Below are 24120 nucleotides of genomic sequence, written 5' to 3'. Positions count from 1 at the left end.
ATCCTGAGGGTCCCTAGGCTCCAAGTAGCGCACCAGGTACCTCCAGTAAGCACCACAGAGCTGCGTTGCAGAGAGGTGTAAAAAGGGGTGTGGCCTCTGAACACCTGTCTGCAATGCAGCTCCTTGGCGCATAATGGATATACCTGGTGGGATAGTTGGCCCTCAGGGACCCTCAGTATTGAAGGAGAATTCATTTTCCAACTTATAACTCGCCAAGGGGCGCGTTTGCACAATGGTGAAGGAAGGGGGTGGGGACTGAGGTGACATGTCTGCAAACACGCACTGTGGTGCTTTTTAATTTGGGGAATGAATTCCTCTTCAATCCTGAGGGTCCCTGGGGGCCAACTAGCCCACCACGTACCTCCAGTTAGCGCCAGAGAGCTGCGTTGCAGAGAGGTGTTAAGAGGCCACACCCCTTTTTACAGCACTCTGCAATGCAGCTCTGTGTCTCTTACTGGAGGTGCCTGGTGGGCTAGTTGGCCCTCAGGGACCCTTAGGATTGAAGTGGAATTAATTCCCCAATTTAAAACGTGCCACAGGGTGTGTTTGTACACATGTCACCTCAGGCCACGCCCCCTCCCTTCACCACTGTGCAAATGCACCCCGTGGCGCGTTTTAAGTTGGGGGATTAACTTCCCTTGAATTCTGAGGGTCCCTGGGCCATTTAAGTAGTAAAGTTAGTATTTTGTCTTAAGTTAGGATTTTGTCTTAAATTAGGATTTTGTCTTAAATTAGTATTTTGTCTCAAATTGATATTTTGTCTTAAGTTAGTATATTGTCTTAAATTAGGATTTTGCTTTAAATTAGGCTGTTGTCTTAAATAAGGAATTTGTCTTAATTTAGGATTTTGTCTTAATTTAGGATTTTGTTTAAAATTAGTATTTTGTCTTAAGTTAGGATTTTGTCTTAAAGTGGTATTTTGTCTTAAGTTAAGATTTTGTCGTAAATTAGGACTTTGTCTTAAATTAGGATTTTGTCTTAAATTAGGATTTTGTCTTAGTTTAGTATTTTGTCCTGTCACAAAACTCACCCCAAGTCTGTCGACGCTCTGTTTGCCGCTATAGTGGGTCGGAGTCTTCCGCGACCCTCGCCGCCACTCTCAGCGCCAGGATCACAGCCCCCAGCAGCACGTGCGGTGTGCACGCCACCACCGCGTTTCTCAAGCGCCAGGAGGCGTTCTTAAGGAGAACAGGGCTCCGGTGGAGCGGGAGCCCTGTCACAAAACTCACCGCAAGTCTGTGGACGCTCTGTTTGCCGCCATAGTGGGTCGGAGTCTTCCGCGACCCTCGCCGCCACTTTCAGCGCCAGGACCACAGCCCCCAGCAGCACAGGTGGCGTGCACGCCGCCACCATGTTTCTCAAGCGTCAGGAGGCGTTCTTAAGGAGAACAGGGTTCCCGCATCGTGGGATGCACGCAGGCGGTGCCAGGCAAAGCCCGGGCCTAGGGCTGGCCAGTTTGAGCCCGTTCGAGCTGGGAAGAGGACGGGCCAGGCCTCCCCTCTAACTTGACACTTATGAGAAGGTCAGTCTATATTTTCTGTTTAGTTTGTTAGCGCCACTAGTTTAACCTTGGTTTTTAAAGCTCTGGTCTTATTATTGTGGTAGCGTGGATTTCATGATGGCTTCCAGAGGCGGAAAGGGGAAGGCCCTGCTTATGAGTGGGTCTGTTGCTGGCACTTTGGATCAGTTTATAATCAGGGCATCCTCTGTCCTGGCCCATGAAATAGCAATGACTGAGCGGAGATTATCCCTGGAGCCTGCACAATCCAAACGCTCACCCCTGGGAGGGCTGATGTCTGTAAGGTCTCCGGAACGGCTTGTGGACGGGCTTATTGACATTCCTGTTCGGGGGGGAGTCACTGACCAGTTGCCATACGATCCAACTATTATATCAGACACTCCCCCTACACTGGAACCCCCATTTGATACTTTACCTGTGGCCCCAGCACAAAAAGCCCCTGGTTGTAACTCATCACCAGGAGTATCAACAAGGTCAGTGCGTAGCTCTAAGCTACAAACCACGGATCATGCGCCTGAACCTGCAGTAAAGAGAAAATGGGGCGGGGGCCCGCAGAGGAAGAAAAACGCGAAAATGTATAAACCCAATCAGACTGGTGTATTACAGCCTCTTGCACCGCTGGCCTCACCAGAAACTAGGTCATTTACTAATCCTTTGGGTTCACCTTCGAACGATATGGCTGGGTCTCACCCTCCCCAAGTTGATGAGGTCTTCTGTGATAAGTTGGGAGTGCTATTCACCACATCACTCACTCCAATTATAGAGAGACTATCGCTAATGGAGGACAAACTGCTGCACCACGATTCATTTTTTGCATCAAATCAATCCAATGGTGTCAAAATATTGAGGAATCCAACGAATCCCCCTGAAATAATCATGAGCCCAACTAGTAATCTTCGTAGCACTACCCGACAACCAACTGTACCTGTACCGTCCAGCTTACCATCTACTTCTGCTATCAGGAGAGTCACGGGTGGTAATATCTTGAATTCTGGCAATGTGTCAAATGGTGGAGGTGTAATGAATAAGACTCTAGGCCCAGGGTCATGTACTCCAGGGGGAGATTATGTTCCCAATGCCACGAACAACGACAAAGCCTATGACCAACGATTGGTCCAGCCAAGCTACAGTGCAGTGAACCCTAGTCTCCCTTGTATTGACTTACCTCCAGCAACGATTCCATATGTTGTTATATTTGCCAAAGTGTCTGTGTAGGAAAAGGGTAAAGCGGAGTCATATACTGATCTAAAAAACAAGTGCACTTATTGGTTAAATATGAATAGACCACTTCCACCTCAAGTGCACAGCGAAATTCTATTTGCACAAAGAGTTAGCTGGGTGGATCAAAGTAGGAAATGTTTCGAGGGTGATTGCATTGTGATTCGTTTTAGAGATAGGCGGGTGGTTGAATATATAGGCAATTGGCATTTGTTGAGGGTGGCCACTGGGATACAGTATCTTCCCCTAACTTTCTTCTATCCTCATCAATCGTCTCACCCTTCATCAGAGAGGAGGGTAAAACCATGGGATAGATGGGAAACAGCTGCCCAGGTGGGTAGTGCAAATCACTGGAGCCATAACTATAACATTTTGCTACCAGTTCCTCTCCCTGTAAGCAATAGGTTCAGTGTTTTTCACCAGGTAGATTGACTGACCCTTGGGCATAACCCAAGTGTCAGGGCCCACCTTCTAGGACCTTCTGCTAGCAATGATGGGGCGAGTTTTATGATCATGTAGCGATCTGATGCAGGGAAATAATGTGTGAAGAACCCTGTATGGTAATCACTGAGGACGCACAGGAGGCTAATATTTCCATGCCTGGTTGGATGGGGCTTACACACTCTATATTCAATCGGGGAGATCCTGTTAGCCCACAACAGGATAATGAATCCCAGAGATTATAGGGTGGTGTAGTTTGTGAGCAGCCATTGACGATGTCTAATCCCCCCAAGAATCAGTGAATGCTGTAGGGAATGTAGTTAACACCATCGATGGCACTGTCGAAACTATTGGTGATAGTAAGAAAGAGAATCCGCCTGAGAACATTGATTTTGGGGTGCTTAATGCAGTTACGCAGAACCTCAAGACAGTAGAACATCAAGGTCTAACAATCCTGTCCTGGAATATAGCTGGTTTAAATGCCAAAATGGATCTCCCAGACTGGGGTGAACTTATTGACACCCATGAGATCTGTTTATTCCAGGATACTTGGGCTCTGAAATCTCTACACAGAGCGGGGTGTGCCTCCTTTTGTGAAGCAGCACTATAGGGGCCTAGGGGAAGAACTTTGGGAGGTTTGAGTATATGGGTTGGAATACACCTTGGATGTGCAGTTAAGTTGATAGAAACTCACTCCCCGGATATTTTATGTATTATTGACTCCCTTAATAACTTCCCAAAGGTGGCTATTATCAACGTTTATTCTCGTCCTGTGAGGCATGGACAGACCTCGCGGACGTGAGATTGTCTGGCGGTCTTTCTTACCACATTGCCTGAGCAAGACATCAATGGTGGGGATTTTAACTGTCATTTTGAACCTTTAATTGGTTTACCTCACCCCATCACGAGCGAAGAGGACTCAACTAGGGGAGTCCCAATTTGAAACCATTACCCAATTAGGGGTTGGACTCCCCTAGTTTTGCAGCTGACTACTCTTACCCTTAACTTCTCTTTAAGGGCTTGTAATGGCCGTTTACCCTCTGACAATCCTGGCAAGTGTACCTTCAGGAGGATTGGTCAGAACTCAACAATAGACTATGTCCTGGTAAACGTGGACTTTTGGCACAGGATTGTGAACTTTGAGGTGCAGACTCGCACGGAAAGTGATCACAACCCGCTGGTTGTAACTCTGTAAATTGTGTCAACTGACACCAGGACAGGTTGCAACTAGTTCATCTCCCACTGACTTGCTATTAACAGACGGGGGTAGAAGGATCCGCTGGGGAACATTTTTACAATCACCAGAGGCAATGGCATCCCTGTATAAATCCATCATTCCCTTTCTTGAAAAGGCAACTTTCATTATAGAAAACTGTGATGTTAGCGATTATATTGAGGAGCTGGGGAAAAATCACTTGGATCTGGTTGGAAATCTGGCAGGGTTCTTTTTCAATGACTCAACTCTTAAAAGGTATAAAGATAGACGCACTAACCCTTGGTATAATAGGGCTTGCAGAGACGCAAAAAGTTATTTTCTGATGAAACTTCGTGAGGGTGACAATCTGAGCATCAAGGTAGCAAGGGCACATTTTAAGAATACCATTTTAGTTGCAGAAAGTGAATGGGAAATTGATAGATGGCAGGCCATTAAGAAAGCCCGAATTGATAAAGACTTAAGAGGGTTTTGGAACCTGGTGAAGACAGGAAAACCCAAGGGCAGGTCTGATATCGAACCAAACCTTGGGGAAGAGGTCTAGCGAACCCATTTAAAACTTTTATATTCTAAGATTCAAACGGGAGCTACCGTGATGGCTTTCCCAGCCATAGAGCGTATAGAGGTTCTCCCTGATGACATACCACCTTGTACGTGGGCGGAGGTATCAGTGGCCTTGGTTAAAGTTCTTCCGAATAAGGCTCCAGGATTGGATCAGGTTCCCAGGAGATTTGTTTAGATCTGAACAGGATGTTTGGAGCCCATACCTGCAGTCTCTTATTGATGCTATCCTCCATGACATGAAGCACCCTCCAACTTGGGCGGGTGCAAAGATCATCCCTATTTTTAAAAAGGGGTCTCCTTTAGAACCAGCAAATTATAGGCCCATCAGCCTAATAGATGTAACACAAAAGATTTTTGCTGTGTTCTTTTGGGAAGATTGCAGACCTGGATGAACAATCATAATATGTTAACTCCCCTACAAGCAGGTTTCAGGACCAAAATTTCAACCATTGACCAGCTGTTTAGATTACAGCTGATCTATTGGAAAACGATAATGTTGGGAGGCGGTTCTCTCTACCTAACGTTCGTGGATATTAAATCTGCTTTCAATATGGTAGATCAAGATCAGCTGTGGAGCTTATTGCTTGAGATGGGAGTACCACCCTACCTCTGCCAACAGCTTAAACGACTCCAGGATGGCACTTTTGCCAGGATAAGATTTGGGAATGGCAGTAAATTATCAGCGCCCTTACCCGTCGAGAAGGGGGTGAGACAAGGCTGAGTCCTTGCACCAACACTTTTCTCCCTCTTCCTCAACGGTCTAATCAAGGATCTGTTAGCTGTTAGGGATATAGATTCCCCAAAACTTGGTAACCGCAAAATCCCTGCATTGATGTTTGCGGACGACACACTGCTCCTCTCTAAAACATCTATGGGGATGCAGCGTGTCTTAGCCGAATTTAGCACGTTTTGCAAGAAAAGAAATCTGGAGGTAAATATAAAAAAAACATAGTATATGACCTTCCATGCGGATTCTACTAATTGTCCCCACCCAAAGTTGGATTCTAAGCCTCTAGAGAGGGTCCCGGTATTTGATTACCTGGGCCTCACTGTAAATGATAAAATGGAATGGGGGCCGCAGATTATCAAAGCAAATTTAAAACACACTCAGGCCAGTGGGGGGATTTTAAAAGTTCATAGAAGTTGCGCCTTAAAAGTTAGTGGCACTCCGGTAGAAATATACACGGTTCAAGCAAGGGGAACCACTATGTACGGTGCGGAACTATGGGGCCACTGCTTTAACAACACTCTGACAGCGACGAAAAATAATTTTTTAAGGCAACTTGTGGGGCTTCCACAAAGTACCCCCTTAATCCCTCTAAGAATGGATCTGGGCGTCACCCCTATTGCTGATTTGATCGCTCTACGCCCACTCCAGTACTGGCGACGGCTATTGAGCACGCCAGAACTGGAAAATTATAAAGAGGAATTAAAATCAGTTATGCTTATTAGGGGGGCGGGGAAGATTCCCTGGTTGACTTTTATCCGGGATGCATTCCGCAAAATAGGGAGAAATGATCTGCGGATGGTACCCAAACAGACTTGTCTAGCTATTTCTAAACAAACCCTAACATTTGCTTTGAATGGACTTAGGATGGAGCGTATAATTAAGTCTATAGACTCATCTTGTCTTACCTCTAGGTTCCTGGATGTTAAACAGTGCTATAGTTTGAAGCCCGTCCTTGATATTATCCAACCCTTAGCCTCCAAGAAACTCTTCCTCCAATTCAGGCACGGGACGCTTCCACTTTATGCATTTACGAATAGTTTGGCGGGAGCAAAAAAACTGTTATGTCCCGGATGCAAAATCGTAGAAGAAACAGAGATCCATGTGATCTTTTTCTGTCCTGCATGTAGGACTGCTAGGGCTAAATGGGTTCTTCAACTTTGTAGGAATCTGGGTATAAGAAGTCACAGTGAGGTCTATTGGATATTAAAATATGATACTTATCCAGTCTTTGTTGTCACAATTGCTAAGTTTCTATTTGCAATGTGGTGCAAACGTAGGTGTTTTGTGATTGGTTAGAGTGGAGAATCTAGATGTTTTTTATTTTTATATGATTAATTATCCTGATTTTAATGGTGCCCTTTGATCCTTCCCATTCTTTTTTAAATTTCTATCTTAGTTTATTTATATTTTTAAATAGTCTATTTTATCGGAAGCTGATGCTTATTATGCCGTTAATGTTGCCCTCAAATGTGATATTTGCACATATTCAATGTTTATATGGCCTATCTTTGCTTGGGTGCACGATGTTACTCTTGCCGCCATGATGTTGGGATTCAACCTGCTATCTGAAATATAAATTGCTACTATTCTCCCCTGTTCAATTTTTACTACCATATTTCTTTGCTTTTTAAAACTTACTAGTTTGTCATTTTATGATGATCATTTTAACAAAATGTTGTACATTGTACTTTTATGGCAGCAACTGCCGAAATAAAGTGTTTTGACTGACTGAGTGAGTATTTTGTCTTAAATTAGGATTTTGTCTTAAATTAGGATTTTGCCTTAAGTTAGGATTTTGTCTTAAATTTTGGCAATAAGACAAAATCCTAATTTAAGACAAAATACTAATTTAAGACAAAATGCTAATTTAAGACAAAATCCTAGCTTAATACAAAATCCTAATTTAAGACAAAATCCTAATTTAAGACAAAATCCTAATTTAAGACAAAATACTAACTTTACTACTACTAAATGCCAACTGTGAATACCAAAAGTAGTACATTTAGGATTTTGTCTCAGATTAGTTCTGTGAATCGGCCCCTATGATTGTATGATACAAACCAATCCAAAGCTGCAGGCATCCATGAACAGTCAATCAATCAATCAATCAGCATTTGTAAAGTGCAGCACTGTCAACCAGGGGGTATCTAGGTGCTGTTTCTCCGTCGAAGAGCCAGGTCTTGAGTCTCTGCAAGACACGTATTGCAACAGAACCTTTCACACATACTTATTTATTTATTTTTATTTTACAGATTTGTAGAGCGCATGGCTGCCCATAGGCGTCCCAGCGCTGACAGACAAAAACCTAGTGAGAGATGTTTTTATGGGAACAGCCATGTTTTGAGTGCTCTACGAAATGAGAGAAGGTTAGGTTGGGCTCTGAGGCTAGGGGGGAGCGAGTTCCAAAGTTTGGCAGCGTTGAGGGAGAACAGTCGGCCGCCTGAGCGGGCTTTTCTGATCCTGGGGATTGAGGCTTGATTACAGTTGGAGGAGCGGAGAGTTCTAGAGGTGGTGTGAGGTGAAATTAGATTTTGGAGTATGGGAGGGGCCTTGCCGTGCATAATCTTGTGGGTCGTGCAGAGAGCCTTGAATTGAATTCTCTCTTGGATGGGGAGCCAGTGAAGGGCCCTCAAAGATGGTTTGGCGGAGCAGCGACGATGGGTACCTGTGAGAATGCGGGCTGCCGCATTCTGGGCAGTTTGGAGTTTTGCTAGAACTTTTTTGGGGGCCCCTAGGTATAGGGCATTGCCATAGTCCAAACGAGATAGTACAAGGCAGTGGATGAGGAGTTTACGGGATTGAGTCGGAAGCAAGGGTAGAATTTTTCTTGCCGATCTTAGTAGACCGTGACAGGTTCCAGCAGTTTTCCGTGCTTGGGCTGAGAAGTTAAGTTCTTCATCTAACCAGATGCCCAGGCTCTTAATTTCTGGTTTAGACGCAGGGGGGAGGCCCATGGCTGACGGCCATATGGAGGTGGAGCTGTATAAAGATTTGTTGCCTAAAAACATGATCTCAGTTTTTTCGTTATTCAGCTTGAAGTGGGAGCTACTCATCCATTTTGTTATTTCGATCAAGCAAGTGTGCAGGTTGGGAATGGAGAGGTCTTGCTGGTTAAGGGAGACCACAAGTTGAGTGTCGTCGGCATATGTCAGGAGTTTGATGCCATATGGGGCGACGACCTTCTCGAGGGGGGACATATAAACATTAAAAAGGGTTGGGCTCAGAGACGAGCCCTGTGGTACCCCGCAGTTGATGGCTGTAGGTCTGGACGTGAAGGTGCCCTCTGTCACCTGAAAGAGTCGGTTTTTGAGGAAGGATTCTAACCAAGCCAGAGCCACTCCTGTGACTCCAAGGTGTTTGAGTCTTTGGATAAGGATAGAGTGGTTAACGGTGTCGAACGCGGCACTAAGATCCAGGAGGATCACTGCCACTGATCCCCCTGAGTCTATGATCTTCCTTGCCTCTTCGACTACCGCTAATATTGCTGTCTCGGTGCTCTGGCCTGGCCTGAATCCTGTTTGGGAGGGTTCCAATAGTTTGTTGGACTCGAGGTATTGGGAGAGATTTAGGTTAACATGTTTCTCAGCTATTTTGCTGACACCTGGAAGTAAGGAAATTGGCCTGTAATTGCCAAGTTCTAGTGGATCAAGGTGGGGTTTTTTGAGCAATGCTCTCACCATAGCTCTTTTCCAGCTGGGGGGAACAATGCCTAGGGAAAGTGAGTCGTTGATGAGTTGTGTCAGCTTAGGTAGAATAGTGGGTCCGACTAGTTTCAGGATATTCAGCGGAGCAGGGTCGGAGGGGCTGCCACTTTTAATAGAACTGAGTATGCGGAGAGTGATGTCAGTTGTGAGCGGAGTGAATGCTGACAGCTGATTGTTGGGTGGGTTGACGTCAGAGGGGGCACTGAGGGCATTAAAAGAGGTAGGGGGGAGTGAATTAATGATTTTAGTAATTTTGGAGTTAAAAAATTCTGCAAGTTCGTTGCAGCGGGTGACTGAAGGTTCCACCAGAGGGGGAGGATCTGGTGTTTTGAGTAGTTTCTTCGCTATTTGGTAAGTTTCCCGGGCTGAGTTGTGAGAAGATTTAATTTTCTCCTCGAAGTGGTTGATTTGTGCAACTTTGATTGCTTTTTTGTAGGTGAGAAGAGTAGTTTTATATTTGGTTTTAGTGGTATGGTCGAAATTTTTCCTCCATTCTCTTTCAGATCTTTTGCAGGCTTTTTTTAGTAGTCGCAATTCATCAGTGAACCAGGGGGAGGTGGGTTTGTTCCGTGGATTACAGGAAATTTTTTGGGGGAGAGTTTTGTCTAGGGAGTTGGCAATCCAAGCTGAGAATTCTGCATCAGCGCTGATGAGGTTGTTGTTGGGTGCAGGAGGGGAGCTCTCTAGGTGGTGTTTCCAGGTTTCTACATTAAGTTTAGACCAAGATCGTGAGGGTTTACTGGGAGGGGCGGTAGTGCGAGGGGCGCGGGTGATCTGCCAATATAGAGGAACGAGGTGATGGTGAGACCAGGGGACTGGAATAGGATCACGAATAGTAAGGTCGTGAATGTTGGTGAATACTGGGTCCAACCGATGTCCCAAGGTGTGAGTGGGTAGATGGCCCAGTAGTTTCAATTGGAGGGTTTCAAGGTCTGCTGTCAAGTCGGCGGTCTGTTTGACTTCCTTTTTATCGAAATGGATGTTTAGGTCGCCCAGGATCAAGCATGAGGAGTTGGTTGCGGTCAGGGTGTACGAGTGTTCCGTTAAGGATTCGCAGAACTGACCTAATGGTCCTGGGGGGCGGTAAATAAGGAAGCCTGAAATGGATTGGCAAGGGGAGACACTTTCCAGTCATTCTTAGGCTAGCATCTAAACCTAAAGCCACTCACCTCTGTCTCCTTTTTCCTGTAAATCCACACTTTTGCACAGTGAAAAAACACAATAAGAGCACAAGTCTGGTTCTCATAGACATCAAAATACTTCCCCGCTAAGGTCATATGACAGACACACTCTCTTCCACTCACAGCACTCCCACAGAGCAGTGTGCTACCGTCTAGAAATGTATGTTAGTGCATCGTAAGGGGTATGAAGCGCTTCACACCTGCAGGTACTCTATGATACTGGTCTTTTTTCAACTCTTGGAATAAGTAAACTATTGAGAACTCACCAAACTGGACCATCTCCATCCCTGCAGGGAAGGGCTCCACGGTCGTGTTCCCGTTGACCACATGGCGATCTGTGGATAGAAGGCAGAGACAGTGTGATCAAATACAGGTGGATGCAAAGTAGTTTACTCACTCCTGAGCTATGGCAATCTGTCTGAACCATCCTTCCTTCACTCATGGAAAGCGTTAGGGAAATGTTCTAGTGCTCGGTGAGGAGGAATGACATGCCCAGGATCACACTTTATGTGTTCTATGTACACATTGGACTTGGAAATGGGGTGGGGTGGATTGGGGAATGGGTGTGGTGTTAACAGTGGAATGGGGGTGGGGTGGATTGGAGAATGGGGTGGGGTAGATTGGGGAACGGGGTAGTGTGGATTGGGGAATTTGAAATGGTGTTGATTGCGGAATGTGGTGTAGATTGGGTAATGGGGAAGGTGTGGATTGGGGAATGGGTAATGGTGTGGATTGGGGAATGGGGTGTAGATTGGGTAATGGGGAAGTTGTGGATTGGGGAATGGGTGATGGCGTGGATTGGGCAATGGGTGATGGTGGGGATTGGGGAATGGGTGATGGTGTGGATTGGGGAATGGGGTGTAGATTGGGTAATGGGGAAGTTGTGGATTGGGGAATGGGTGATGGCGTGGATTGGGCAATGGGTGATGGTGGGGATTGGGGAATGGGTGATGGTGTGGATTGGGGAATGGGGTGGTGCGGATTGGAGAATGGGGGTGGTGTGGATTGGATTGGGGAAGGGTTGGTAGTGTATGCTTGTGTATGATGCACTACTCTCTTTCACATCTGTATTTGCTGTTGGAGATGTGAGCCCTTATCTTCTAGTCTTCCTAATGAGTGGCACGGGACGGCATCCATTTTGTGATCGGAACTTCTTGAGTTTAAGAAATGAATTTTTTTTTCTGCGTTCTTATATAGCGAATACTGATTGCACGAGTGGTGGGTGGCAGGGGATGACGTCAGTGATATCGAGGCGGTACCTCAGTGGGCCTCCTCCAGGTAGAAGCAATCGGGGGCGGACGGGGGAACCAAAAGCAGCTCTGGCACCAATGCGCACACCAGCCCTACTGCCTTCCTCCTTGTGCATTCTCTCTCTTTCCTTATATCCATTCTCCCTCTCGCTCCCTCTCTCCCTCTTCTTGCCTCTCCTCCTTCTGTAATCGCTTTCTCTCTACCTCCCCCCTCCCTTCCTGTCTCTCTCTCCCTCCAAGCCTCCACGGGCCTGCTTCAGTTACTCTCCGGGAGCTGGGAAAGCGACAGAGGCAGCAGGGGGCAACTCTGGGCTTTCAAAGCCGCCACCAGGGAAATGCCCATGCAATAAAAAGCCCTGCCGGCGCTGCAGGCTGTGGCCCCTGTGGCCCCATGTTTACAGGCTGAGAGGACCCCGCGCCGCCTCCAGCCTCTCCAAGGCCTGTCCTTGAGCGGCTCACTTTCCATTGCATCCCTGGAAGCCAGCCCGCGCTGGTTGACTTCCCCTTATCTTGCCTCATGGCCCCTGTGATTCAACCTCTCTGGCTGCAGATCTTTTAAAAGCAAGAATGCCTTGGACTGACATTTGTAGCAGCCGATCAGCTGTGCACCTATCCAATCATTATTTATAAACTGGTGTTCTCCATTGTATGGTTTTTAATCTATTTTTGTGACGTTACCAGCTGCAGTAATCCATATCATTTGTTCATATTTTAGTACTTATAAACATTTGTTATGAGGGTGAAAAATGAAGCTGCAGCTGGTGTATTTCCACATATACTCTCCTGATCTAGGTACACGCGCGCAGTGAGCATTGTAGATTGGTAGCAGCCATACAGAATAAAAGATCACCCTCCCCCTGAACACATCAGCATTGTAGTACTAGCACGTTTTAACCTGGTGAAGACTTATTAGGAAATCTCATCATTTTTCAATATCTCTTTGCTGTCAGTAAGCACAGCTGTTGTTCTACAGTAAGGTATGAAAGCATGGGTAGACACAGAAAGGAAAACATAATTTCTGTTTTATTCCACTTTAAAAAATAAATTCAAGCCAGCAACCGGATTATTTTGCACAAGTAGAAAATCAATAAAAATGGAAATCTAGGAGCTTTATTATCAACTTACTACAGCCTCCGGCTTTCAGTACAAACTTTAGTGAAAATATGCATCATGGCCTGTAATGGAGGTTAAAATTCCAATGATAACGCTTTCTGTGTGTGATAAACAGGCATGTGATGTCAATTTCCCTCACAATGTCATTTTGGTGAAATGGCGGTGTAGGATCGCAGGACTGAACGCCCGCCTGGACTCCCTGCGCAGCCTAAATGCGTCCAGAGCAGCGATTCCATGTTTCCTCGGCCTGCCATCAAGGGTTACTTGTGCTGCGGTGAGTAGGAAAATGAAATGCCCCCCTACCGCGGCGAGACATTGTAAATTCACCTGGTCCACTCACATCATCAAACCTTCATGGTGTTGTTGGAAGTTACACTTGTATATATTAGGGTTACATAAGATTGTATGGATTTTAACTAGAAATCTCTTTTCGACTTTGGCTTGACTTACACCCCTTCAAATGACATTGGATTTAAACAATGCATCAGTTGTGATCCCTTATATGTGGAATATATCCTTTTTTGAACTGTGGCCTTGCAAACAGGACACAATGCTGTATATGTGAACTACAAGTCTTGATATAACACTCTAGATATATGCCTAGAATCTGGCAAAGTTTTCTAAATTTGGCATCCAGGGCTAGATACAACACTGGATGTGGCCACCAGAACTGTGCCTATCATGCCATTGAATTCTCCGTAACTGGATTTAATGTTTCACATGAGGCCCCCGCCGTCCGGCTGATAGTGCAGAGGTGGGCTACAGAATAGTTGAGGGCAAAATATTTTTGTTGTTCTACGTGAAACATGTAATTTTAATGAAAAATTAATGCATTCTGCTAAATACATTTCACTGGTCGTCTGACTGAAAATTGTGCATGAAGACATGCAAAAGTCATGCCAGATACCTGCAGGCAGGTGAAGATTACAAAACAATGCTATGTTGCGCTGTGAGTGACTCCATTTTGCATGATTACATGATTACATTGTCATATCCACGGAAAAAGAGGTATACTTCTTTGCCAAGTCAGGTTGGTCAATATTTTACTTTTCTAATGCTTTTTATTTCATTTCATTATACATTTTGTATGCATTTTGTCATCATTCGTTCTTTAAACTATGACTTCAAGTTATAGTAATTCAATGTCAGTAGTACGTTTTCTTTGTGACAATAAAAATCAGATTTTCCTGAAATGTGCAATAAAACTAAAAAAGGGTTTGTATACCTGTGCTAAGTGCTCACCGATAGGAAGGCAAGGACTGTTCTATTAAAAACATATACAATTTTTAATTTGTTTTTTATGAAAACGTTTTAATGCATGCATGTAGGTGCCATGTGTTTTATTTATGGCATGTACTTGCAATAAAAGATAGAACATGAATCACTCCACATTTTGTCCAGGTTAGATCTATTGGTGTTGTCAATGCCTGTTTTTTCTAGTTATACCTAATTCTAATCCTTGGCACCCCAATATCCCTTCAGCTCTCGTTATGGCATCCACTGCATACTTTGTAAACCTTGAAGTCTTCAGTTGCTAAGATCTCTCATCTCTCTGTTGACCTTCAAGCTTTTCCCTCTCTTTCACAACTTAGTATGTTCCAATGCCATTTCCATTCAATAGGCTGCATTTGAACCTTGGCTGTGTACTCAGCAATCACTCAAATATTTTGTTTAAATCCCTCTTCTAGAGTTTCCACCCCAGGGTACAGTTCACTTTACCCACCAGAAAGTGTCACATCTTTGCCTCTGGTTCCTGAGCAATGAAGGTACCTGGTTGAGAGCCTACTCAGTCTACTCACTGCAATTTCCTCAGTCATTGTCAGTGCTTAACTTGAGCCGGTGCTCGGCATCAGCACTTAATTGTCAAAATGGGCACCTATCTCAGTCTGCCACATGGTGGAGCTGTTTATTTAATATAGAGATGAGTACAACAACAGATGTTTGTAAATTCAATATATATTTAAAAAATGACTAACACTCGCTGTCCAAGACATTCTTATAGCTTTGGGGGCCTGGAATAGTCTGAACCGTCACACTTCTAGGAGTGCAATGGTTAGTAGTTGTGTTTGTATTGTCATTGGCAGCACGGGCACGAGCTATGGGTGGCGTGAGTTGAAGTGGCCTCCTGACAAGGGCCCTGGCACTTATTATTTTTACAAATTAAGTACTGTTGATACTCTGTCTGTATTACCCATCACTCCACCACTTTTCTTGGCCTGACTCTGCTCCTAGGGCTCATCAACATATTCAGAGATCTTGAGACTTGAGCGCTCGAAACCTCCATAAAAATAAGAAATAAGACCACGTCACTCACTCTACCTTTATACTCAAAGGGTTCCAATGACAGTTCAGGAGGGCCAGATCCAAGCCAGGATTCCAGACTATCCACATCGGATGGTGTTACACGCAGTGAAACTAAATGAAATTCATTTACATTGTCATCAGAAATTAAGGAGATGTGGTCTATCAGCTCGAGCTGGTGTCTTTAGCACCTGGGAACCCAAGTTTGAATCCTGAGTTTGGCACTAAACCAATATTGTGTGATACCAAGTAAATCACTTAATCTGCCTGTCCCTAAATGTGTGTAAAATGTATTTGTGTAATCCCAAATTGATGTACACAATCCACAAACGTCTCTCAACGCCTCATGTGGTGTACAGTGCTTTGTTGTTTCACAGCTTAGTTTGCACTATATAAAAGTGCCAATACATACATATATAGGCAATCCTGAATATCTGGCATGGATCTGGCCCTCCTGGACATTCATTACTTCCCCTAGGACACACCATCCACTTACATTTGGCAAGCCTCACTTCCTGCCTGTAAACATCATGTCCCATTTATATTAAAGTGTTTGATTGTAGGGCACTAAACAAGTGCTCTTGCTCCTTCTTCCTCCTCACAGACCAGCCTCCTGTCACCTCTGCCTACACTCCTAGACTTTTGCAAATGTACAGCAGAAGGGTAGCCGGGGAGGCGCGTGCTGCTCCCCCACCTCGCTAAGCTTCTTTACTATCCCAAGAAGATCCCAGCTGGTCCCTTTGACTTATCTACCTAAGCCACTCAAGCTCTGGGAGGCGCCACGTCCCTCCCTCCCCCCATCACCCAAAAATAGATTCCCGTTTTTTCTTTGAGCTTTTTATTACTGCGTTGCATTTAGCCACATTGACCTTTGCTTAAACTGATACATCACTTCACTATATACAAGAAAATGATAAAAACGGAAATAGAGTGCAAGGTGGTGGTATTAAAAAAATGGAAGGAAGTGAGTGGCGTTCCGATGGCAATGAATCCACAAACCCACTGCCCTTCCTTCCGTATGTGCCCCCTGAATATTGAAGACAGAATATTGTGGTTTGGAAATATTTAGGACAAAATATTGAAACTGAAATATCTAAAAGTAAATAGTAATTGTAAATGCATTTATATAGTGCTTACTACCTCTGAGGAGGCGTCAAAGTGCTTTTTTGGCAGTAACTCGCTACTCTGTAACCCAAAAGGGATTTGTTGTGAATTAGTATAGGAAAATATGAAATTAATTTGAGTGATGGACACGTTATAAATATTTTACATACCTTACTCCACATATAACTATATTAATATATATATCTTCATGGTACGTCGAAGTGGAGTTGTGGACAGTAAATGTACACTTTTTCTATACGTGTTTACCTTTCGATATTTTGTCCACAATATTCTTGTATCAGAAAACTTCTATTGTCGCGATTCAGAAGTACCATCTCCCACCACTAGGTGCCCCTGTTTCTGGGTCCCAGCCCAAGGCCCCTGTTACCACCGAGAGGCTTCACCTTCTATAGTGATCCGTCTGGTAAATTTGTTCTTCAGTGTCTTCAGCTCATCCTTGGCCCTTATATTGTCTCAGTGTGTAAGAAAAACATTTATATAGCGCACTATCCAACCAGGTCCAGCTCCCCTCTCATAGGACACACTCAGATTTCCCACAATCCTTTATAGCCACCCAGGAGGAACTGAGAGACGTTGACGGACGGACACAAATTAAGACACTCTGAACAGCCCTCTCGACAAACAGACTGTCAGCTGCAACATGGACGAGAGCAGCAACATCACAACATCGAAATTCATATGCACCAAAACATCTTGGTGTAAGTGCGCCCACACCATGGTACTTCCAGATGCTAGAATGAAAAGTCAGGAAGTGGAATTGTTCTTGTTAAATAAAAAATGTGTGATACCACCCTTTTTTTCTAGATAGATAGATAGATAGATAGATAGATAGATAGATAGATAGATAGATAGATAGATAGATAGATAGATAGATAGATAGATGGATAGATAGATAGATAGATAGATAGATAGATAGATAGATAGATAGATAGATAGATAGATAGATAGATAGATAGATAGATAGATAGATAGATAGATGGATGGATGTTGTATTTTCACTGCTGCTAGTGAAATTTCAAATGATACAAAGTTGTGCACTATTTCTGACTACTGCCTTGTCTCTGTAGGGATTGCAGTTTGTGTTTTTCTGCATATGTTAATTAAACAGTTAATGTTTGCACGGTGTTAAAGTATTTATTAAATGTGAAATGGATACAAGTATATATATATATATATATATATATATATACATATATATATATATATATATATATATATATATATATATATATATATATATATATATATATATATTTATATATATATATATATATATATATATATATATATGTTTTATAAATTGATTGGTGTCTATAATACAGAGGCTGCTTGGAAGCCACAACTACTTAAAAATTATGTGTACCGAATATTTAAAAATACACTACACTCAATATTTGAAGTAAAAATATAGAAAGCTGCACTCGCAGAGATTCCTTAGCGCTGCATGGTCCACACATTAAGACAGCAACATACGGGAAATGATAACACTTTCTGAAATAAGGACGGTGCTGTCGCTTCACTTCACTGGGGTTGATGCTAAAACCATCAGTATTCTTGCATGTGCTACAAACATCCCAACACAGGCCCGCCCTTTGCAGTCCAACCGATGAAGCAAAGCAGGGCCGTATAATGGTGCAAACTGTATTTAATAAAACAACTCTAGCAAAAAAATAAATCTTTAAATGAACTGTGCACGTGCTAACACAAGGCAAGCACACCCTATGCATTCTCCAATTGAAACAAAACAGCAACATGCAACGGTGCAAAACTGTACTGAATGACATAGCTGTAGCAAACATTAAAAAACATGGATGACGCGAACCTTAAAACTGATTATTGCACATTTTAAAATAAAACAGAGCAAGATTTCCCTAAACTAACCAGCCGTTGCAACAAATTAGCGCCCTTATTACCGAATAAGATGTAATACCAGTAGCAAAAGTGAAAAAATACAACGATTAGTGCGAGATGGTGCTAACATCAAAAAATGCACAATTTACCGCTTAAAAATTAAAATACCACCGTAGCTTTTACTGCTGACAAATACCGCAGACACAAAGCTGTTTACACGTGACGGAAAGCTGGCTTCTTGCCTGAAGCAAACAGAGGTGACATGACGAACAGAAACACAAAGAGGTGGTCTCTAGGGAGACAGACAGGCACACCGGAAGCTACATAAGGAGTCTTTAAGCACCACAGACATACACATTTATCAGAGACAACACCTCTGATGCCGAGCTCACATACCTTGATCCTAGTCGGAAAGTAGCCATATTCGACTCATTGAGTCGAATGCAATATAGCCAGGGCCACTGGAATTATGCTGCTGAGAGGGCCAAATTATGTGGCAGGGTTGAGTAAATTATGCGGCAAGAAAAGGCACATTATGCGTCACAATGCACCACCTTTTGTAATAGTGTTATTTTATGTTTCATCATTTTTAAACTTGGTAACACTGTCTGGGCCTGAGTTGTATGACATTAGCATCAATTTTACACTCAATATATTTCAATAAGCAGCAGAAAGGTGACCAGTACAGCTTTACACAGGTCCTTCCACTGTGCTCCAACGTGTTGTTGCATTTTTATTAACTTTTGAACCGTTTCAGCTAGAAACAAAATGTTATTTTTGTTAAAATCTGCAGATTATGTGACAGACGATGGATTATGTGGCAAAACTAGCATATCTATAATTATGCAAAAAACACCACAGCCACAAAATCACATAATTACTCCCACCGGCAGGGTTTTAAGTGGACCTAGAATGTAAAATGTACAGCTGCCAGGAAAGCCATAACAGTCTGATGCTTGGACATTATGTAGTCCCTATTATGGCCTCCTGTCTGTACATATTTCTTGCATATTGTACAGCTGCCAGGAAAACCGTTGTCTTATGATATCTGTTTTTTACATCGGCCTCCTGTCTGTATATTGGTTTATTTATTTATCCATGTGTTATATATCCTATGTATAACGAACGTAGTATGTATTATGAATGAATTTAGCTCCACAGGGCAACAGTTGGTACAGTATTTTTTTAATATTGGTTATGTCTAGCCCATAAAATCTATCTTATCATGTTATAATGGTTTTTTAACTGATTGAGCTCTTTTTAAATTTACCATGTTGAATTCTGTATGTGTTTTTGCTTATATGGTTTGTTTACAAATCGAATAAAGCTTTTGAAACTGAAACTGAAGTGGACCTAGTGCCTCTGGGTCTCAGACACAGTATTAAATAAAACCTAAAATTGAAATGGGTTCCCATCAGTTCCTATAACCACATCCTTAACTTTACAGACAGGGTCGGACTGGGTGAGAAAATAGGCCTGGGCACCAAAATGCAAATGCCCCCTGTTAGTGAATTAGATAGCTAAAAAAAAGGCCCATTTGAAAATTGAACCAGTTTTGATCTTGTAAAGAGGCTGTTGGATTTGGGTGGCTGCAGGCAATGTTGTTTTAATATCAGAGAAATGAACAGTAAAAACTGGCCCACCAACTACCAAAATAAATCCTACACACTGACCTTTCAAACCAGTCCATCATGCACAACCTGATGGTCCTACAGGCCAGGCCGACCCTGTTTACAGACAAAAACTGCTAAATATCCGAACAGTGAATGTAAAACACGTTTTAGTAATCCAACTCAGGGATTAAATTTCAGTTTTTATTTCACATTTACTTAATCTTCCATTCCCTAACTGTTCATTTCTTCAGCGTGTCTGTTTCTGTGGTTGGTTTTTTGCAGCAAATCAATTTTGTATACCGAATACTTTGAACTGAGTAGTATCCATTTGTTTATAATGGAATATGATAGTGAACTCTGGAGTTGAGGCTGAAGGAAGTATGACTTCCTCACAGTGGCTGTCACTGGGCCAAGAAGGTGTTCAGAATATGGTCATCAATCCTGGGCCTCCTTGCAGAGGGCTCAGAGCAATGGTCATGCATTCCAGTTGTAATTGTTATTCTATGCAAATGTGTGTGAAGGAGATAAACAGTTGTTGAAATATTGACCAGGGGTAAGTAAAAAAAAAATGCAGTACTTACAGGTAAGTGTGTGCATTTTGTGTGTCAGAGTGGGTAGCACAAATATCGGCAAAATACTCATGCAGAATTTGGCATGAAAATTAAACGGATCAAGAGAACTATGTGCTTGACCGATGGCACTCTTCCATATCTTTGCACCCCCGCTCGGTCTATGCATTACTCACGGACTTGATTTAGCTCAAAGGGAGAGGATGTGGTCTCATGGCTAGACTGCTGACTTTGGAGCTGGGAAACCAAGATTCGAGCCTCGGGGTCGACTCCACATCCTGTGCTTCTGGGCAATTCACTTAATCTCCCTGTGCCTACCAAAAAAAATAAATGTGTCCTTGTGTAACGTAACTGGTGCTCATGTAAAGCGCCCCAATACCTTGGGGTCGAGTTTGAGCTATATAAATCTGCAACAAAAAAAAAAGAAGTGGACTTCATGTGTCAGATGGCCTCGTAGCTGTACGACCAATGAAGAGGAGCCTGGATACCTCTAGGTCGTGCCTTGGGGTATGCACATCCATACACACCCAGGAGTGCTCTTATTTTCGAATGAAGTCCAGCAACAAGTTCTAACTGCTAGAGCGATCCACCTCGAAGCTGGAGAACCGGGTTTGAGTCTCTGCAGGGACGCTCAACATCCTTTCATTCTGGGCTAATCACTTAATCTCCCTATCCTAAAAATGACTGTCAGTCTGTAACGCATCTGGTGCTCATGTAAAGCACTCTGATACCTTCGGGTTGAGTTCGCACTATATAAAAATTCAACAACAACAAAAAACCCTGCTATGTAGAGCTGTGTCTTAATACAGCTACTCATCCAAATCACAATGTCAATCCAATGGCCTGGCTTAATGGCACTTTCTCTGTATGCTTTCTGTCCAGGTAATTTACTTACAAGAAGGAGCAACCTTACGATACATATGTCCCTAGAAAGCACAAACGTACAATTGGGATCTGGTGTTACAGTAACTCAGGGGGACCCTCTTTGAACCCGAAAGATAAATCTAGAGTGTAGGATCGGATGCCGAAGGGTGAAATATGCAGACTGAGATAGCTAGAATTATGGATCATGTCCAACTGACCTGTTTCTTTTTTTAACCGCATCGCTGCTGCGGTGATTTTTGCGCTGTGCGGCTGTTTTCCGTTTTCCGCGTTACATGACGAGCTCAGCTCGTCATCAGCACACGCCACCCGTGGCTGATGATGAGCTGAGCTCGTCATCAGCAGTGAAGGGGTTAAATTAATGCTGATCTATGACATTAGATGGGTTTAATGAAGTTGGACTTTTTAAAACCAGTCGATGGTGCATACGTTCAATGCATCTTGTAATGATTAACCCTGGGTGAAGTATTACGCTACGCTCACGTAGTTTGCGAAGTTTGCGCTACTTCACACTACGCGAATTGCACGTAGCACAGTGCAAACACGTGTGGCATAGCAGTCATTTTTTGCTTGCTCGAGGTTCTCAACGTCAAGTTGGCGACCGCGAGCGAGCAAAATGACATCTCGGAAAGACTTTTTCCTCGTTCGCGATCAACAACATAAATTTGGCGATCGCAAGCGTGGAAAATAAACCTCCCGGCGAGATTCTCAACGCGGGGGGGTCAGGTTTCTCATTGCGAGTGGCCGCGTATGCTCACGATGAGATACTACCAGTCCGCGTTGAGAAAGCTGCTGCTCGAGTAGAAATCTACTAGAGCAGCAGAAAACAACCGCATGCACTGTGAAAGATGATGTTTGCACGGATTGCACAGTGCAGACAAGCATCCGGCACTGTGCGAACAGCATTTTGCACAGTACACTATGCAGTTTGCGTAGCTCGCGTAGTGCGAAGTGCACTTTGCGTAGCTACGCGTAGCGCTACTACGCAAACTACGCCCAGGGTTAATAATAATATGAAATGGGTTTTGGAAGTTCTGCGGAGAAATTTTTTTTTAAGGAGTTTTATATAGTGCGAACTTGACCTTAAGGTATCAGAGCACTTTACATAGCACCAGTTGCGTTACATGAGTACACGTTCATTTTTGTGAGGCACGGGGAGATTAAGTGATTTGCCCAGAATCTCAGGATGTTCAGCGTCATTGCCGAGACTTGAACCCAGTTTCCCAGATTCGAGGTCGACCGCCCTAGCCGTTAGGCCAACTCCTCCCTTGATTGAATGTCAGGTGTTTGAGACTATAGTTAAAGGTGGGTAGTCCGAGATGTGTGAGGTATGGTAGGCAGCCATGGGCTTGGTACCATAATATTGTGGATGAAATGCTGTCTGACAAAAATACTGCATTCTAAAATTGTTTACAAAAATACTGCCTCGTTGGAGTTAATTAGAGACTTCTATCTCCATTAGCCAATATCTTTGAAAACGACATTTGGGGGACAATATTTTTTATCAGGCGATATTTATGTTAACAATATTCTGGCATACAACCCAGCTAGTTTCATTCCACAGACCTCAGTATTGAGACCAGTGCTTTTTAATGTATTTATAAATGATTTAAGGATACCATTCAGGAGCTTATGTTCTAATGGTCTAATGAATTGGAATTAATTAAATCATACAATAAACTTCAAACGTTCTACTATATTCTGCTAGAGGATCCCCTCGTTGTTATTTGACTGCACAGGGCCCGATTGATCCATCTCAACAGCGCTGGTATTGTCACGGTGCAATACTTTGAGCTTTTATCGAGCCATTGGTGCATGCATGGGAGACAAAACGAAAAATATTTTAAATTAGTGGCATAATGTATCAGGGGTCTGCTGGCCAATGGCTGGTGACCAGGGAAAGCCTTTAGTTGGGGGGGGGTCAACCGATGCCAGAACCGCACAGTTGAGGTAGTCACTGAGGCTTCTCCAGCTGCAGCCGCCTGTGAAGGTAAGAGCGGTGAGGCCAGTTGGGGCATTTCGAGAGACAGAGACGAGGGAAAATGTATTATTTATTTTACTTTCCCTCGTGGTGGTCCGTTGCACCACCACCCCACCGTACTTACCTGCACGGGCCGCTACTGTTCTCCAGGTTTACCAATGGAGCTCTCTGTCCCACTCTTGGTGAAAACATTGGCATGTTTTGTGACCAGAAGAGGATGACAGGCCACTGTTAGGCAAAGAGGCACTAACAAGCATTAATCACACCCCAGTGCGCTCTTTTCAGTGTAGTTTCAGGTCATTTTTATTGACAGAGAGTACAGCAAGAATTAGAATAGTTGCAGGATGCCAGTGGTGGCTTAACAGAGGCCTCCTGCAGTCCCCGCGGAGCAGAGGTGGGGGAGTCTGAGTTTAGTGGACCCCCTCACCATAGCACCCTGGCATGAGAGCTCCTGATTGAGTTTGGAGGGGGGACCCTCTGTGTACCTTGCAGGGAGGGGGCTCAAGTTTCTTTACGCCACTGCAGGAAACATTAATAAAGAGTTGGCACCTAGTTGCACCTTGTGCCCAAAGGCCTGCAGCTGTGTGGTTGCGTACTAGGGCACGCATACATCCCTGCAATTTACAATAAATCTGCTGTTTCCGAGCTACGGGAGAGGAAAGTGTTCAGAACAGTTATTTTGCCATTCACAGAGTGCGGTCGGCCATTTTGAGGGTGCTGATGAGAGAAGCGCGAGATCAAGAATACCAGCACAGCTTGCACCGCGTCAGCGCGAGCGGCTGCTGTAAGGGGGTGGGGGTGAGAGGGGGGAGCTGAGACCGGCACAGCGCAGCCGAGCAGTGTGGCGCATTATCTTATGCTGAGC

General features: G+C 43.9%; 1 protein-coding gene across 1 annotated transcript in view; it reads right to left on the bottom strand.

Annotated features, from left to right (window-relative positions):
- Positions 1–24120, bottom strand: part of LOC147733011 (uncharacterized) — a 176746-nt gene that overhangs the window by 85921 nt on the left and 66705 nt on the right. The window contains exon 2 of the mRNA XM_086957566.1: positions 10837–10905. Within this exon, the coding sequence (XP_086813692.1) occupies positions 10837–10905 (69 nt within the window). The remainder of the gene's footprint in view (positions 1–10836; positions 10906–24120) is intronic.

The sequence above is a fragment of the Lissotriton vulgaris genome, chromosome 2_1 (genome assembly GCF_964263255.1).
Source record: "Lissotriton vulgaris chromosome 2_1, aLisVul1.2, whole genome shotgun sequence".
NCBI lineage: Eukaryota > Metazoa > Chordata > Amphibia > Caudata > Salamandridae > Lissotriton > Lissotriton vulgaris.
The sequence above is the reverse complement of the archived record's forward strand: the minus strand, read 5'-3'. Positions and strand labels throughout refer to the sequence as shown.